General features: G+C 39.9%; 2 protein-coding genes across 2 annotated transcripts in view; one reads left to right on the forward strand and one right to left on the reverse strand.

The window, feature by feature from the left end:
• Positions 1 to 5,839: 5,839 nt before the first annotated feature.
• Positions 5,840 to 17,866, reverse strand: LOC118767663 (mediator of RNA polymerase II transcription subunit 30-like). The gene is made up of 5 exons (XM_036512586.1): positions 17,594 to 17,866; positions 9,796 to 10,158; positions 8,284 to 8,445; positions 6,403 to 6,510; positions 5,840 to 6,292 (listed from the first exon to the last, which is right to left on the reverse strand). Exons 1-5 carry the CDS (start codon positions 17,642 to 17,644, stop codon positions 6,242 to 6,244), a joined length of 735 nt encoding a protein of 244 aa, XP_036368479.1. The 5' UTR covers positions 17,645 to 17,866; the 3' UTR covers positions 5,840 to 6,241.
• LOC115223546 (BTB/POZ domain-containing protein 9) overlaps positions 13,404 to 19,703 on the forward strand; it is a 31,319-nt gene continuing 25,019 nt past the window's right edge. Inside the window, exon 1 of the mRNA XM_029794182.2 lies at positions 13,404 to 13,527. Coding sequence (XP_029650042.1) covers positions 13,456 to 13,527 — 72 coding nt within the window. The 5' untranslated portion in view covers positions 13,404 to 13,455. The remainder of the gene's footprint in view (positions 13,528 to 19,703) is intronic.

Raw genomic sequence — 19,703 nt, forward strand, 5'->3', positions numbered from 1 at the left:
CCAGAAAGTGAAACTACTGAAGTTCACGAATGGCATAACAAATGGAAAGTAACTTTGTCACTTCACCTTCCATTTATGTTCAGACACCGAAAGTTGTCTTAAAATAACTTGATGAGCTGCGAGATTACAGTAAACATAATATCCAGTCGAATACATAAGTCATTGTAAAGGGTTTTATAAATTCATGTATTCCACTGTGAACAACACACTAGTAATATATTTTACTTGAAATAAATATAACTTACATGGACAAATTAAACTGCTTGAGTCAGAATAGCCTGGGCAAAGTTCAGGGACTAAAGGCCTCTCGCTCAGAGTAAAAGGCAGACTGTATGATGCATGTGTACGAACAGCCATGCTACATGGCAGTGAAACATGGGCCGTGACTGCTGAGGACATGCGTAAGCTCCCAAGGAATGAAGCCAGTATGATCCGATGGATGTGTAATGTCAGTGTGCATACTCGACAGAGTGTAGGTACCTTGAGAGAAATGTTGGACCTAAGAAGCATCAGATGCAGTGTGCAAGAGAGACGACTGTGCTGGTATGGTCATGTGGCAAGAATGGATGAGGACAGCTGTGTGAAAAAGTACCACACCCTAGCGGTTGAGGGAAACCCTGCCAAATCAGACATTGGAAGTCCATGTAGTTGACTGGCTTGCTGGATCATGTAAAATAGGTTTGACCAACTCCACATGGTAGATTCACCTGCGTACACCCTTCATATACATGTTACATAGGCACTCAAATAGACAAACACATTCCATGTGTGTGTGGTAAAAAAATGATATCATACAAGAAAGAAGAATGTAGTGCTAAATAATTATTTAACACTTATATTCCACTTCTCTTTTCTGAATCTTATTTGTTGATAAACAAGAAAATAGTTTGAACACCTGATGCTGCATGTACAAGTGTCGGAGAATAAATAAATGGATGAAGGATGGCAATTTTAACGAAAGAGAAAATTAATTATGCTTGTCAAACTACCATCTGCTGGCCAAGCATGGCCCAACTTCTCTTATTCTTCACAGGTATAGTAACAGGCAGTTTGTGAGCAACAATGAACCAAGTGGCCTTACTATAGAGGACAGGACCCTTGCTCCTGTAGGTTCCAAAATACAGGGTGACACCCAAAAAACAGAACCCATAAAAATTTTATTAAATCCTACAAAACTCCAGCACATTTCAAGAAATTTGCTGGACTTAACCTTCGGTCTGTGTACGATCATTCCCTTTGCATAAAAATCGTGTTCTTTTCAAAATATGCTCCAAATGGCATAAGTCGTGCAAACACTTGCATACATCATGCAAAATTGTTAATTACTCCACCACATTCCTCTTTGGGGATTTCCTTGATTTCTGCTGTGATTGCTGCCTTCAGTTCACCAATCGTTTGAGGGTTGTTCTGGTAAACATTATCTTTGAGATACCCCCACAGATAAAAATCTGTGGGGTTCAAGTCTGGCGAATCCGGCGCCCACTCAACGTCACACTTCCTGCTGATCAGTCTCTCCTGAAATCCCTCTCTCAGCCAGGTTAGGGAGTCATTTGATATGTGAGGAGTGGCCCCGTTTTGCTGGAACCACTGTACATCTTGATCTATCTATCCCTCTGCGTCGTTTTATTCAAAGGTTTGTGGGTTCTGTTTTTTCTATCCATCTGATACCATTTATCAGATGATAGCAATTCACTCTCTGCTCTCACTCTAATGCTAATTCTTGCTGGAATATAACTTTGTTCTTTCTACCTGTGTAAAATATAACTAAGTGGCTGTGTGGTAAGTAGCTTGCTAACCAACCACATGGTTCCGGGTTCAGTCCCACTGCATGGCATCTTGGGCAAGTGTCTTCTGCTATAGCTCCAGGCCAACCAATGCCTTGTGAGTGGATTTGGTAGACGGAAACTGAAAGAAGCCTGTCGTATGTATGTATATATATATATATATATGTATGTGTGTGTGTGTCTGTGTTTGTCCCCCTAGCATTGCTTGACAACCGATGCTGGTGTGTTTACGTCCCTGTCAAGTAGCGGTTCGGCAAAAGACACCGATAGAATAAGCTTACAAAGAATAAGTCCCGGGGTCGATTTGCTTGACTAAAGGCGGTGCTCCAGCATGGCCACAGTCAAATGACTGAAACAAGTAAAAGAATAAAAGAATAAAGAATAACATCTGCTAACATTTATTACGTTATTTAAATTTATTAATGTATGAGTTTTCTAATCATGTAAAATATTTTGGGACTTGCATTATTCAAAATAATATATTATTCACCTCTGATGGTCACCTCAGATTGAAAGGTGAAATTTCTTTGTTGGGACATAATGAATAAGATAGAAATATTTGCCGTTCACATTATTTGTATAGTTTCTTTTAAGATCTTTCTCTCTGGACTTTGGTCTCCTTCAACATTTGATTACATATATCTTTTTATAAATAATAAGACAATGATGGGTTGGAATAAAAAAGTAAAACAAATGGATCATACAGGCAAAGGTGAATGCTAGGTAAGTCTGTATGATAGCAGGGTGTATAGATGGGAGGTATGTAGATTAAGATAAGAAAAGTTAGGTCATCGTAAAAAAGCAAGAAGCATAGACCACACGAAAGGAGGAGGTGGGGGTATTATAGATGATTAAATAATGGTAGTTAAGAAGAGAGAAATAATGAAATTAATGGGGTTCTGAAAAGAATAGGGGATTAAAACAAGTGTAGGGCATTCAGGGTGTATACAGAACAATAGAGTTTAAAGTATGAGAACAGAAAAAGGTGATTTGGTAAGAAATGTTTTTTGTTTCAGTTTGCTAAACTGCACTGCAGGGAATGTTGATAACCTATTCAACCAAAACTGGATGCATAGACAGATGTAAACATCTTGTCTTCAGAGACAGATGTAAACATCTTGTCTTCAGAGACAGATGTAAACATCTTGTCTTCAGAGACAGATGTAAACATCTTGTCTTCAGAGACAGATGTAAACATCTTGTCTTCAGAGACAATAACTTTATGGATAGAAAAACAAGTCCTGTTGATTTTTTTGTGTCTTTGAAAATATTATATACACAGATAAGGTGTTTACACAATACATAATGTTGGTTTAAAATCTATATTCCGTAGTATAGTATATCATCATCATCATCGTTTAACGTCTGTTTTCCATGCTAGCATGGGTTGGATGGTTCGACCAGGGTCTGGGAAGCCAGGAGGCTGCACCAGGCTCCAGTCTGTTCTGGCAATGTTTCTACAGCTGGATGCCCTTCCTAACGCCAACCACTCCGTGAGTGTAGTGGGTGCTTTTTACGTGCCATTGGCACGGGGGCCAGAGGATATATTGAAAGAAAACATTAGTAATACAACAGTAATTTATTAATGAAACTAACTGTCTAGAATGCATTCTATACACAAATTGGGATCCATTTAATTTACTTAGGACCTTAACATTCAGTGATTTGTAAGAAGTGTTTCTGGATAAAGAAGATGCTTGGATGTTGATAAAATTTCAACAAAGGAGTGAAACTAGTCTAAGATAAATAATTATCATTTTTGCATCCACTTTTCTATGCTTGCATGGGTCAGACAGAGTGTATTGAGGCAGATTTTCTATGGCCAGATGCCCCTCCATTGCCAAACCTTACCTGTTTCCAGGGAAATACTTCCTATGGCTGTCCATGTTTCCATGGAAGACTGGAAATAAGACACTGCTTGTATGGTGGTGATGTTTATTTTACAATTATTGTGTGATGTTAAGACAAGGAGACAAGAACACTCACATAAATATATTCTGATGATTACATAAATAGTGTATTGTAAAAGTAAAAAAATACTGTCAATAAAATCATCATCATCATCATCGTTAAACGTCCGTTCTCCATGCTAGCATGGGTTGGACGGTTCGACTGGGGATCTGGTAAGCCATGGAGGCTGCACCAGGCTCCATTCTGATCTGGCAGTGTTTCTACAGCTGGATGCCCTTCCTAACGCCAACCACTCCGTGAGTGTAGTGGGTGCTTTTTACGTGCCACCTGCACAGGTGCCAGGTGAGGCTGGCAACGGCCACGATCGGATTGGTGCATTTTACGTGCCACCGGCACGGAAGCCAGTCAAGGTGGCACTGGCATTAGCCATGATTCGGATAGTGCTTTTTACGTGCCACCGGCACGGAAGCCAGTCTAGGCGGCGCTGGCATTGGCCATGATTCGGATAGTGTTTTTATGTGCCACCGGCACGGAAGCCAGCCAAGGCGGCGCTGGTATCGGCCATGATTCGGATAGTGTTTTTATGTGCCACCGGCACGGAAGCCAGTCTAGGCGGCGCTGGCATCGGCTACGTTCAGATGGTGCTTTTTACGTGCCACCGGCACAGGGATCACAACTGTAGTTTCCATTGATTTTGATTTTGGTGTACTTGACTCAATGGATCTCCTCAAGCACAGGGTTGAAATGGTGTTTCTTCACTTGCCACCTGCACAGGAGTCAGTCCAGTGGTCCTGGCAACTGCCGGGTGCCAGTCATAGGATTGGTTCAATTTCCATTCCGATTTCACTTGCCCCAACAGGTCTTTGCAAGCAGAGTTTAGTGTCCAATGAAGGGAGGTTGGCATGGGTGCCTGTCGTCGGATGAGGTTCGATTTCGATGCCTCAACAGGTCTTTGTGCGTCCAAGGGAGGAAAGACATGCATAAGTGGGCTGGACTCACTTGTCCTGCTGGTTCTTCTCACACACAGCATATTTCCAAAGGTCCCAGTCGCTAGTCATTGCCTCGGTGAGGCCTAAAGTTCGAAGGTCGTGCTTCACCACCTCGTCCCATTTTTTCCTGGGTCTACCTCTTCCACAGGTTCCCTCAACTGCTAGGGATTGGCACTTTTTCACACACCTATCTTCATCCATTCTCTCCACATGACCATACCAGCGCAATCGTCTCTCTTGCATACCACAGCTGATGCTTCTTAGGTCCAACATTTCTCTCAAGGTACTAACACTCTGTTGAGTATGCACACTGACATTACGCATCCATCGGATCATACTGGCTTCATTCCTCATGAGCTTACGCATGTCCTCAGCAGTCATGGCCCATGTTTCACTGCCATGTAGCATGGCTGTTCGTACACATGCATCATACAGCCTGCCTTTTACTCTGAGCGAGAGGCCTTTAGTCACCAGCAGAGGTAAGAGCTCCCTGAACTTTGCCCAGGCTATTCTTACTCTAGTGGCTACACTTTCAGTACACCCACCCTCACTACTGACTTGGTCACCTAGATAACGGAAGCTATCAACTACTTCTAGTTTTTCCCCCTGGAAAGTGACGGAAGTTGTTTTCTGCAGATTTTCAGTGTTTATTGCTCCTGAGCATCTGCCATATACAAAAACTATCTTCCTAGTTAGCCTTCCTTTGACATTGCTGCACCTTTTATGTGTCCATAGCTTACACTGGGTACATCTTATAGAGTTTCTACCTACGCCTTTTCTACAGATCGAGCAGGGCCATCTACCTGAAGGCATTTGTGGTTTGTCTACCTTCCTACTTATTAGGACTTTGGTTTTAGCTAGGTTGACTCTAAGGCCCCTCGATTCTAATCCCTCCTTCCACACCTGAAACTTCCCCTCCAGTTCTGATAGTGACTCAGCAATTAGAGCAAGGTCATCAGCATAGAGGAGCTCCCAGGGGCATCCTGTCTTGAATTCCTCCGTTATTGCCTGGAGGACTATGATAAATAGGATGGGGCTGAGGATTGAACCCTGGTGGACCCCAAACTCTACCTTGAATTCTTCAGTGTACACGTTGCCAACCCTCACCTTACTGACAGCATCCCTGTACATGGCTTGCACAGCTCTCACCAGCCATAAAGTTTAAAAAAGTAAACTTTAATGGCAAATATATTTGGTGATATTTACAAAGATTTTTATTATAAGAATTAAATATCCTATTGTTGGACACAAAGTAAATATTCTTTGTTGTTGCAACAACTTCAGATTTATATTCTAGATAAAGGAAACTGGCTTAGGCGGACTGTGCGCATTAGAAAATGCAGCACATCTGGAGTAAATTCTTATATTGTCAGTTTTGATCAGGAATGGTGGAATGTTGACCAAGTCCAGTGCAAACTGAAGTTCAGCTGTCCAGCATGGTACATATAACCTTTCAGGGGACCAATGGAAGTTTTCTTCAGGATGATTCATAGAAAATCAATCAATCAGTCAGTTTTTCTCATAGTGATCAATTGTATTGATCTCCCAAATTATTGTTCAGATGTGATCAATAACTTCCTTCAGTTGACAGCTTTTCAATTGTATTCGCTGGAAAGAAAAAAAGAATATAAATGAATAGAATTTTAGTTACGAATTAAAACAGTTTGTCCAAAATAGTTAAAATGGGAACAGAAGCAGACTCAAAGACAAAAACTTACTTCAACCATGTCTCTGTGTTCTTCAGAAACAATTTGGTAAAGGTTATGTTTTTCAGCATCTCGAAGGAATTCAGTGTTATATTCCTTGTTACAAATTGGTATAAGATTCTACTGAAATCAAAAAAATAAATTACTGAAATAGCAATATGTGCAATTTTAAAAGAAAACAAAAAAAAAATTACTAATGAATGGCTTCTGAGACTAGGTAAAGTTATGTAAAGCAGGTGAGGACTGACAGTGAATTCTGTGAAGAATTCAGTAAAAAGACATCCACCAAATTCCTAATTCCTCTCTCCCCACTCACCTCAAACCTTGAGGGGGCCACCTGGACACCTCATCACTACTATTTATCTCTTTGCAGCTCCACCTGACCATTCTCACCCTTTCTTCTAATTGTGAATAGCTGTGTAACTCCTCTACAATAATAACCTGCTCTCCACCCTTCTCTCATACTTGAACCACCCCTATCGACTTCCTTGGTTTATAGTCTTGCAGTCTGCAAGATAACCTCACTAGTGCAGATGGTACAAACAAAACACTCAGTCCATACTGTTAGGTGGTAGATGGTTGGCTTTAGGAAGCCATAGAAACCATGCTGAAGCAGGCACTGGACCAGAATGCAGTTGTTGGGCCCACTGGAATCTGTCAAACCATCCAACCCATGCCAGCATGGAACATGGACATTAAATAATGAGGAATAATAGTCTTCAGTAAAACCCTCTCATCAGCTCTCTACCACTTGTTTTCATTCTTCAGTAGATTAAAACTGGATGATTTTTGGCATTTTTATTTGCTAATGCCCTGATTCTTAACTTAGAATCTACCAAAGAGTTGTAGAATATGATCCAAAAATGAAACTATAGCTTAGAGTCCAAAGGACAACATGTCACACAGCAAAGACCTAATTGTTGACACAGAGCACTAAGCTTGCTTTTCCTGATCGATAAGGAGAGTAAACAGTAACTCACTGCTCTAGACTCTATACAAGCAATGGGTATACAAAAGGAATTTCTGGTAGATTAATAATGAACAATGGTTTTACTGTACTAAATGTACGTGACATTTAGCAACTGATAAGAAAGTCTATGAATTTCTCAGATATGAAAATATGGTTGAGAGTTTCTGTTATGTGGGTGACATATATAAGTGATGGGAGTAATTATGGAGACATTGTAGTAACTGGAGTACGGTCTGAGTGGGAAAGGAACAGGGGAGCTGATACCGTGAATGGCAACAAAGGATTTCTTTACGTGGTGCTTGATCTGCAAGAAATAGCAGCTGAATCTGCCTCAAATCACAGCATACTACTTTACAACAGAAGGAAGCATCAGGAAAAAAAAAAGTCAGGATGGTCATAGCTGGAAATCCTTTCATCACCAGATTGCATAATCAGGTCTGATCCAGAATAACAACAGTAATAAAAGATTTATATTTTGTACAAAAAGTAGTCTTTATAGAGAAGCAAAGAAGGATCTAATTAATAATAAATTAGATTTTTTAAATAGTTCTTCTGAAACATCATTTGAGCGGGATCGTTACCTGCGTCGCCTTACTGGCACTTGTGCTGGTGGCACATGAAAAAGCATTTGAGTGAGGTCGTTGCCAGTGCCGCTGGACAGGCTCCTGTGCAGGTGGTACATAAAAAGCACCATTTGAGCGTGGCTGTTGCCAGTACCACCTGACTGGCCCTCGTGACGGTGACACGTAAAAGCACCCACTACACTCTCGGAGTGGTTGGCATTAGGAAGGGCATCCAGCTGTAGAAACTCTGCCAGATCAGATTGGAGTCTGGTGCAGCCATGATGAAAGGAAAAAAGCATCTTAAGAATTATGCGATAAGTTCAAAAATAGAAATAATTTAAAATATCGAAATATTCTTACTTCAGAAGAAAACATTGCTTCTCTCGGACCAGTGCTTTCTTCTACTTTTTCAGAGATGATGCATAGTTTGCGGAAACCTAAATTCAAAATCCTCATTTGATCATCAAGTTTATTTTTCTTCTTTTGGTATTGTTGTACATTATAAGAAGCACCATTAGGCAACTGCAACAAAGAAATATTGCATTAAACTAATTACAGAAAAAAAAAAAAAAAGTCTGATGCATTCATTGATATTTTCAATAACAATTTAGGGTGAAATATTTTTTTCTAGCTTTATTCCAATCAAAACCTTATTTTTTGGTGTGTGTGTGTGATTTTTATTGATTCAAAATTTCTTTGACTGTATCTGTTTTATTTGCTGCATGGAAATACTTTACAAATAGATGTGCTTCCAAACACATAGAAAGTACACATGAAAATAACATGTTGTTGAAGAATGTAACGCTGTGTTACTCTTGTGGCCGGAATCTAAGCCATGAACTAAGGACAAGTAACAGCTCCTATATGCTGACCTACATAGAGAGCCATGCTCTATCACTATACAAGGAGAGACAAGGCAAAACTGTATAAAGAGAATCTTACTTTATGGCTAAATGGTTGACATGTGTTGCTAAAATCAATTAACCAAACTTGATTGAAGAAACAGATTGATTAACCCTTTTGTTACAAGCCCGGCTGAAACCGGCTCTGGCTCTGAGTACAAATGTCTTGTTTACATAAGTTTTGAATTAAAATCTTCCACCAAACCTTAGTCACAATTTATGTTCCTAACACTAGCTGAATGATAACCAAGTTATTTTACTAAATTCTTTGTTATATTTAAAGTAATTGAAGGAAACACAGAGCATCTCAAAATAAATACAGTAATGAAAGGGTTAACAGAGTTGTTCACCTTTTTCCAGATTTTCTCTTTTTATTTTCCCCTAATTGGGAAACCCTATATTCACCTCTTCAGCAAGACACCTGCTCTTGTCCCTCTATCATACTTTCATATCCTTCAATATTAAACCCCCACTGAAGATGGTGCGCTGGCAGAATGCTTGGTGGCATTCCATCCATCTTCACATCTTGAATTCAAATTTTGCTGAGGTTGACTTTGCCTTTCATCCTTTCAGGGCCAATGAAAAATAAGTACCAGTTGAGAACTGGGGTCGATATAATCAACTTACACTTCCCCTGAGATTGCTGGCTTTGTGCCAAAGGAGACTCTTCTCTTGAGAGTACTTGGTGACTTCACCAGTGCTGGTGCCATGCAAAAAAAAAATCCCAGCACACTTTGTAAAGTGGTTGGTATTAGGTTGAGCAACAATGTCAAAGCAGACATTGGAACTTGGCAAAGGCTTTTGGCTCGTCAGCTCCTTTCAAACTATCCAACCCATGTGAGCAAGGACAAAGGGATGTTAAACGATGATGATGATATTATTCAAATTAAAATCAATTAGTCTTTTAATAAAGGCTGAAATCAGCAAAAAGTATTATGATGAAAAATTAAAAGATTATTGGCAAACTTACTGATATGGTTTTCAGACTCCCGAAGATATCTGCAGCTCTTTGTACTGTGTCATGTACAATCTCTTGACCGAGTCGACGCAAGGAAACACTATTCACCTCTTTAGGGAGCTGACCACCTTGTTGGCTTCGTGCGACATGACTTGGTAACTGACTGCTTCCTCCCTGGGATAACATTCCACCACCTGACTGGGGCAGCATGTTGGATTGTTGAGTGTTTTGTTGCTGATTGGTCTGACCTGCCTGACCATGCATTTGCTGTTGTGATAAAGGTGGGACTAATGCAGACCCCGCCATTGGAGGGGCTTGTCCTGAGGCTGACATACCTGTATTTAGATATATATTACTCTCCTCCATGTAAAACACCTGTAGTTACACACACACAGCAATTAGGGAAATGAATTACAATAAGTTTTTGAACAAAAGTACATGTGCAAAATAAGAGAGAGAGAGAGAGAGAGAGAGGAGAGAGAGAGAGAGAAGAGAGAGAGAGAGAGAGGGAGAGAGAAAGAGAGAGAAAGAGGGAGAGAGAAAGAGGGAGAGAGAAAGAGAGAGAGATGTTTGTTTAGTGATTTACTCTGATGCGAAACCTATCATAATTTTTGTTTTTAAATTTGCCAAAACTTACAGAAAAACCCCAAAAGTTTAAATTTGAAAACTCCTTGTTACTTTGTTTAAATGACTGATCATTTATTAATGGGGGTCCATTTAAAATTAAACTTAATTTACCAGCTCTCCCCCAAGCTAAAATTTATAGAGACTCATCTTAACTATGGACAACATTATCTCATGTATTCTATTTTTAAGACAGTATTTCTAACAGGTCAAATGATGTAGAGAAGTTCCCCTCATTGGCTCTTTCTCTTAGAGCCTCTAAACTCTTATACTGTAGGCACAGGCATGGCTGTGGGGGTAAGAAGCTTGCTTCCAAACCACATAGCTTCAGGTTTAGTCCCACTGTGTGGCACTCTGGTAAGTGTTTTCTATTAAGGCCTGAGGCTGGTCAAAGCATGGATTTGGTAGATGATTAAATCAATATGGAATTGGATTTCCTACTGGTACCTCCGTTTCATCCTCAGTATTGGTATCTACATGATGGAGCCCATGGAACAGTGGATTCTTCAACATCATCATCGTTTAACGTCCTTTTTCCATGCTAGCATGGGTTGGACGATTTTGACTGAGGGCTGGCGAACCAGATGGCTGCACCAGGCTCCAATCTTGATCTGGCAGAGTTTCTACAGCTGGATGCCCTTCCTAATGCCAACCACTCCGAGAGTGTAGTGGGTGCTTTTTACGTGCCACCGGCACAGGGGCCAGTCAGGCAGTACTGGCAACAACCTCGCTCGAATCTTTTTACACATGCCACCAGCACAGGTGCCAGTAAGGTGACGTTGGTAACAATCACGCTCGATTGGTGCCCTTTTACGTGCCACTGGCACGGAAGCCAGTTGGCTGCTCTGGCAATGATCACGCTTGGATGGTGCTCTTGGCACCTTACTAGCATGGACACAAGTGCCAGTAAGGCAACACTGATAACAATCATGCTTGAATGATGCCTTTTAAGTGCCATTGGCACGGAAGCCGGTTAGCCGCTCTGTCAATGATCACGCTCATATGGTGCTCTTTGCCCCAGCTAGCACGGATGCCAGTCATTGAATTTGATTTTGATTGATTTCACTTGCCTCAACAGGTCTTTGCAAGAGTTTTAGTGTCTAAAGAAGGAAAAGGTACACATAAGTGGGCTGGTTACGCCCCTGGCATAGGCCATGAAATTATAGTTTCATTTTGCTTGCCATATTTCCAACGGTCTTGGTCACTAGTCATATCTTTGGTGAGGCCTAAAGTTTGAAGGTCATGCTTCACTACTTCATCCCAGGTCTTCCTTGGTCTACCTCTTCCACAGGTACCCTCAACCACTAGGGCGTGGTACTTTTTCACACAGCTGTCCTTATCCATTCTTGCGACATGACCATACCAGTGCAGTCGTCTCTCTTGCACAGCACATCTGATGCTTCTTAGGTCCAACATTTCTCTCAAGGTACCTACACTCTGTCGAGTATGCACACTGACATTACACATCCATCGGATCATACTGGCTTCATTCCTTGTGAGCTTACGCATGTCCTCAGCAGTCACAGCCCATGTTTCACTGCCATGTAGCATGGCTGTTCATACACAAGCGTCATACAGTCTACCTTTTACTCTGAGCGAGAGGCCTTTTGTCGCCAGCAGAGGTAAGAGCTCTCTGAACTTTGCCCAAGCTATTCTTATTCTAGCAGCTACACTTTCAGCGCACCCACCTCCACTACTGACTTGGTCACCTAGGTAACGGAAGCTATCAACTACTTCTAGTTTTTCTCCCTGGAATGTAGTGGAAGTTGGTCTCTGCGCATTCTCAGTGTTTATTGCTCCCGAGCATCTTCCACATACAAAAACTATCTTCCCAGTTAGCCTTCCTTTGATATTACTGCACCTCCTATGTGTCCATAGCTTACACTGGGTACATCTTATAGAGTTTCTACCTACGCCTTTTCTACAGATTGAGCAGGGCCATCTACCTGAAGGGATTTGTGGTTTGCCTGCCTTCCTACATATTAGGACTTTGGTTTTAGCTAGGTTAATTTTAAGGCCCTTCAATTCTAATCCTTGTTTCCATACTTGAAACTTCGCCTCTAGTTCTAATAGTGACTCAGCAACTAGAGCAAGGTCATCAGCATAGAGGATCTCTCAGGGGCATCCTGTCTTGAATTCCTCCGTTATTGCCTGGAGGACTATGATAAATAGGAGGGGGCTGAGGACTGAATCTTGATGGACCCCTACCTCTACCCTGAATTCTTCAGTATACTTGTTGCCAACCCTCACTTTACTTACAGCGTACCTGTAAAATTCATATGACACCGCAAATAATTGTATTCACCTCAATAGACGTCATTGATTGGTCGAAATTGCCGAAATTAAACAACAAATAACTTACAAACTACAGAATTTTCTCAAGAAAGCCAAGAGAAAAAGGTGTTTTACGTAACACACTACCATTATACGAAGTTTAAAAGTGTTTAGTTACAAAGAAATTATTAAAAAAATCTGCCGGTCAAAGCGAAAAGATCCCAAAGCCTAGTAGTGTTCTTGTAACGAAAGATCGCCATATATATGTGTGTGTGTGTGTGTGTGTGTGTGTGTGTGTGTGTTGTGTGTGTGTGTGTGTGTGGTGTGTGTGTGTGTGTGTGTGTGTGTGCGCGCATGCATGTGTGTTAAGAAAGTAGAGGCCAAATGGTTCAGAAATTCCCTTTGGAATCACAAACTCTCAGGGTCGCTCTGGCATCTTGAGCTAGTGTCTTTTATCCCAGTTTTGGATCGACCCAAGTATTGTGATGGAAATTAGCTGGAGTTTTACTGAGATAACCCGTTGAACGTACTGTTTCTTTAATTCAAAAAGGTACAGCTTCATGACACATCTTATCACGACGATTCTACTCTAGAATAACGCAAAGAGTACTCGTATCTTTTGGAAAACTGAGCCACTTTGATCGAACAACTGGAACAAAGCTATTCGTCTTTGCCCACTTTTCCATTCAAAGCACTTTTTCTCATGAATATTCATATGTTGTTTGAATTATCTGCCCTTGCCGGAAGCCTGTTAATTTAATTGGTTTCGGTGTAATGTCGGGCAACAGAGCTGTCCTAGAACCGACATCGTCCTCTGTTGGAGGTACTGATGCCAGTTCAGATGATGTAAGCATACACTTTAATTATATTCGAGTCTTTGTCCATTCAACCTTCTTATATATTACCTAAGAACTATTTTATTTTCTTCTATTAAAAAAAAAAAAAAAAAGACGTGGCCACACTTAACGTTTACTGGTTCTGCTTTCAGTTACAAAGTATGGAATCCCGAACGTGTTATAATTTTACGTAAACTGTAGTGTTTTCATTTTTTGCGTTGTTAAGATTCTTTACCTTTATAATGTTTGTGTCTAACATTTAAGTTTAATAATGCTGATTCATGGGATTTTTTTGAAATTATTTATTATTAGTAACGATATTAGTTTACTGAAACAGCGTGTCTACGACTAGGAATCGAAACTTGTCTGCCAACATGGGAACGTTTCGTGGTCATTCGACTTATTGGAAATAGTGGAGTCACGTCTCCCTCGAATAACCCTGTCGTCGTAAGAAAAATTAAAAGGACAGATTGGATCATGTTGTCCTAGATACTCTAGGGGCAGACATTTGACCGTGTGGTTAATAATTTCGTTTCGTTGCTGCATGTTTTCGGGTTCAATTCCACTTATGGTGCTTTAAAATAAGCCTCGTGTTGACCAAAACCTTGGCTTGCAATTTGGTAGACAGAAATTATGTGGAAGTTCTTTCTCAGTTGTTGAGATGTAAATCTAATCCAGTCGAAAGCCACCACCACTACCTTCTGGCTCTTGGTTGCGCTAAATGAGGTCCCTTCTGTTGTGAATATTCAGAGTAGGTGTTCAGTCTGGCCTCTTTGCCGTCCCTGACTAAACTTTAACAAGATGTGTTGGTCATCCAGAAACCCCCTGAATTTTTTTTCAGCAGCAAAGACCTATATCGATCTTGTTTCTATCTCTGTGTCAGTAGTCACTGATAGCATTTCAAGTGGAGGTCAGAATTGATCCAATAATCTCTGTCAATTACCTGTAACAGGTCATATTATTTACCCAAACCAATAGTTTCATTTTCGACGGAGTTCTGATTTACGCACCACACAACCCCCATAAATCCTACAAGTTCTACTCTTTTTCGATTTTTTAAAAATATGGACAGTACGAATTTTTCGTTTAAATTCCTCCCTTGGGTGCATTATCATTCCATTAAATGTGAAAATATTGAAAAACCTCAATACATGTCAGTGACAAAGAAGCGAGGAAAGGTATCGGGTGGTCACCAGATGTTCTAAAAAAACCCCAGCTAAATTGCCCTTATATCACACTTTTTTTTGCATAATATTATGAATTCCCGTGTGTAGAACACAAATTCGCAAAGTTTTTCTGACCCTCCCCCAAGTTACGAAGGGTTACCGTATTTTAACGTGTATAAGGAACCCTCGTGTATAAAGAACCCCCTAATTTTGGGGGCTTAAAATTTGGAAAAAAAGTTTTGTAAGGGATTATAATACTATCCATATATAAGAAACTACCATATTTATTTTACCTCATTGTTGACAAAAAGGATTCCTTATACACTTTAAAATACGATATACGGGGTGTTTAAACCAGAATTCCGCTTCTACTTCTTACAAATGTTTCTAATTAAGGCAGCAATTTTCAGCTGAGGGGGGCAAGTCAGTTTCATCAACCCCAGTGCTTGACTGGTATTTTCTTATCGACTGCGAGTTGTTTTCGATAGGGAAAACTTGCTTTTCATTCTTTCGAGGGCGATAAAATAAAGTACCAGTAAAATATTGAGGTCGATGAAATCGATTCATCTCTCCACCCACTAAAATTACTGACTTTGTGGTAAAACTAGAAAATAGTACTTTTAATAATGATTTTCTAACTTAAGTAGAAAACAGATTTTGTGGGGAATTGTTTTGGTAATTTTATCAACTCACTACTTGTCCGGTCCATTATTTTATCGACTCTGGAAAGATGAAAGGTGATAACCTTGGGATTTATCAGAAAACGGTAAATTTTAAAATTTATTCAGAAAACATCGCTATAAGGCACCAAACATTATTTGCCTACAATATTCCAGTTTTGCCTTTTTTTTTTAACCCCATTTAACCACAGTTGTGAGAGAGGGGTATGTAAAATATAGGAATAAGTTCCAACCCCAACAACCGTAAATTTTTTTAAAGACCTGAAACAAAAATAGTTTTAAAGAGAAAATTTATTCATCTAGGAAAAAGAAAATAGAACTTAGAATAACATGTCGGGAAATGGAGAATGACATTTTGCCTTATAAAATCAAATTTTAGTAAATTTTATTATTAAAAATATTAGAAATAACTAATATAAATTTTTTTAAAAGACCTCTCATTTCATGGAACCCTGGAAATATCTTTTCACAGAATCCTAGGGATTGGTTAGATCCCTTTTTTATTAATACTGGTTTAGTCAATTGAGGAATGGTAACACTTTTATCAAGACCTCTGTGATTTTTGAGAGGAAATTCTACTCGGACCAACCAATCTGGTCCTAATTCTGTGATCAACAGTAAAAGGACCTGCAGACCAAATTGGGATGTTAAATAGATTTAGTTTATATATATATACACTTCAAAAGTGTACAAATACAATTTAGTTTACATTATATAAATGTAAACTTTTTTTTTTAATATGGAGAATATCTTTTATTTATTTGCCACAAATTTCAAAAATGCTAAAAAATGGTTTACAAAATTTGGGTGAATGTATATATATGATGATGTTATAGACTGCAGATTTTCTAATAAAATGAAAAAAAAATAATGTCCACTCAGTGGGGTGGTCGGTGCTAGGAAGGGCATCCAGCCATAAAAAAAAACCCTGCCAAAACAGACACCGAAGCCTGGTGCAGTCTTCTGCCTGTCCAGCTCTTGTCAAACCGTCCAACCCATGTCAGTGGGGAAAGTGAATGTTAAATGATGATGATATATAATACAAAACCACATTAAAATCCAAATTCCAAACCAAAGTATCTTCCCTTATGTTTGTGTTTTTGGATTTGTATTGTATGTGTATCATACGCGTGGCCGTGTAGTAAGATGCTTGCGCCCCAACCACTTGGTTCCGGGTTCAGTCTCACTGTATGACACCGTGGGCAAATGTCTTCTATTGTAGCCTCGGGCCTATCAAAGCCTTGTGAGTGGATATGATTGATGGAAACTGAAAGAAGCCTGCTTTATATATATATTTATATACCCCCGTAACTTAGAAGTTCGGCAAACGAGACCTGTAGAATAAATAGCAGGCTTAAAAAAAGTCCTTGGGTCGATTCGTTCGACTGAAAGCCATTCAAGGCGGTGCTCTAGCATGGCCGCAGTCAATTGACTGAAACCAGTCATTTCATTTTTGTTTTTGAACATGCAAGGATTCTATTTCTCATGGTTTTTTGGTTCCCCAAATTTTGTAACGTTTTTATGGATTATTTGGAACTTTGTGGCAAATAAATAAAAGTTATTCTCCGAATTAAAAAGAAAAAAAAAAGGTTTATATTTACATAGTTACATTTTCATTTTTAATAAACTGAAACGACAGCACATTCAAAATCTTTCATAAGTGAAACAACAATATTATTGAAGTAATGCTTTCATTATTGTTTTGAAAACCAAGATATTTGGGTTGTAATGTCTAGGTAAGTTGTATATAATTAGATTTACAAAGCATTGGATTAACGCTTCTTAAAAAACAAAACAATACAAAAAGGTTCGGGGCCTACTTAGAGGGTCAAAACCGACGACGGGTTTAACGAATTGTATGACTGCCACTTCAACGTCTCTCTCTCACCCAACCTGCAAATCTGAGTGTCGTATGGTGTTATTGCTTTATTTTTATGAAGAGTGGCAGACAAACTGGTATTTAGTTTAAACCATTTATATCTTTGGTTCGTTTTCCCCTCCCTCCTTAGGTTTCGAAGAGATGCTGGTCAAGTACTGAAATCGATTGCATTTACAGCCAAACAAAAAAGATCCACCTATGGCCTCCCCCCGCGTCAAACGTGTGGTTTTGTGTTTATATTAACAGCCTTATAATTAAAAATAATATATTGAAAACAGTTACAACAATAATATAAGACACAGCCACGACAACATTCACTCACCACTGATTTTACAATTATAATCATTTCACCTGAATTTGAATTTTCGGCTCTTCTGGTCCTCCATACATGAAATACGACATCAAAATATTTGCCGTCACTTCAGACACGTAAACAGCAGCAATTTCTACAACTTATTCCATCTTTGCAATCCTTTGACACCGAATACGGAGGATCCAGTCTCGAACCTTAGCCATAGTATTTTTGTTAACGTTAAATAATAATGTCGGAGGTGGGGATGGGGGGAGAAAAACCGCGAAATATCGACCCACTTGACGTTTCTCTCTCTCACCCGTCGCACCAATGTCTGTTTGTGTCTTTGATGTGTCAAACATTTATTATTTTGATTATTGTTACGATTCTATGATGAGGGAACAGCCACGATTATTTCTTTACAGTATCTTCATTGCTCTTCAAAATCTCCCCAGTACGGATTAAGTGAATCCCATTAAAAATATTATATCAGTCATATAAATCATACCAGATTTCATTACCAAAAATAGACGTCAGAGATTCCTCCTCGTGTTGTTGTTATTATTTATTACTGGCAGTCTTCAGAAAGCGGTGGAGTGTCAGAAGTAAATATCTATCAGTACTTAGTTGTTATTGGCATGATCAAAAGCAATTTCGCCATGCTGGAGCAATCTAAGACTACGTTGTCAAAACGTGTCCTTAGGACATCGCAGGTTGAAATGAGAGAAATTTGGGTGTTATTTATAAAAGGTGGAACCATCTCATAGAGGCTTCCCAAGGTCAGCCCCTGGTCGAATAAGCATACGATCAAAAATCTTCTCGCGGCAACCTTCCCGTGTTTATTATTGCGTGTGGCTTTTATGGGTTTTCCCACCAGGAACCTTTCGTAACGCCTCCCCCTATTGGGAGTTTTTCGTTGTTATAATTTTTCGTTGTTACATTGTTTTTACACGGCTTTTTTTACAAACGGACAAAACCCTTTGTAACCCTTCGTCCTTTTTTGTCCCTTTATGTTATAATTAATTTTTGTCAGCCCTTGTGGCCAATAAAAGAATTGATTATTATTATTATCATAAAGGTGTTGAGCTGGCAGAATCGTTAACATGCCGGACAAAAGGGTAAGCGGAATTTCGTCCTTTTCGTTTTGAGATCAAATGCCACCGAGATCGACTTTGCCTTTCATCCTTTTTGGTGTCCATAAAATAAGTACCTGTCAAGCATTGCGAAAGGATCCTTTATACGACATGGCTATGATCAAAAAGTGATTCATCTGCTATTTCTAGCAGATTGTGTTGATAACGTAGAGATTCTCGTGAGTTCGTAGCAGTGTTATCACTTAGGTCATCCCTGCTAAAGCTCCTTAACTCTCTCTCTCTCTTTTTACTCTTTTACTTGTTTGTCATTTGACTGCAGCCATGCTGGAGCACCGCCTTTAGTCGAGCAAATCGACCCCGGGACTTATTCTTTGTAAGCCCAGTACTTATTCTATCGGTCTCTTTTGCCGAACCGCTACTTGACGGGGACATAAACACACCAGCATCGGTTGTCAAGCAATGCTAGGGGGGGGGACACACAGACACAAACACACACACACATATATATATATATATACATATATACAACAGGCTTCTTTCAGTTTCCGTCTACCAAATCCACTCACAAGGCATTGGTCGGCCCGGGGCTATAGCAGAAGACACTTGCCCAAGATGCCACGCAGTGTGACTGAACCCGGAACCATGTGGTTGGTTAGCAAGCTACTTACCACACAGCCACTCCTTAACTGTAGTATTTAGTTTCAAGACTCCCTTACAATCTTTAATGTTTAATAATGAAGCAAACGTTACGGTATCTAGGGCATCTATGGATGTATTATCTAATGTTCCCTTTCCTTTCCCCAAGACATTTGTGCGATTTGAGGGAGATTTGGTTGCTATTTCTAACATATCAGGTGACCACAGAATGACCACATTTCGAGGTCTCAGGGGGGTCAACTTTCTGGAAATGAAAGATAAGGAGTAGTGGTTAATGCAAGGCCTCCGAGAGGGTCGTCGGTTGGATACAACACAGGTGATGCGACTATTGCATCGGGACTGGCTGAGAGCATATGGCTGGGGACCAGCCAGCTCTGAGGAGACCATTGTAGTGGCGGTAGGAAAGGCGGAGAGAAGA

The sequence above is a fragment of the Octopus sinensis genome, linkage group LG23 (assembly GCF_006345805.1).
Source record: "Octopus sinensis linkage group LG23, ASM634580v1, whole genome shotgun sequence".
Lineage (NCBI taxonomy): Eukaryota > Metazoa > Mollusca > Cephalopoda > Octopoda > Octopodidae > Octopus > Octopus sinensis.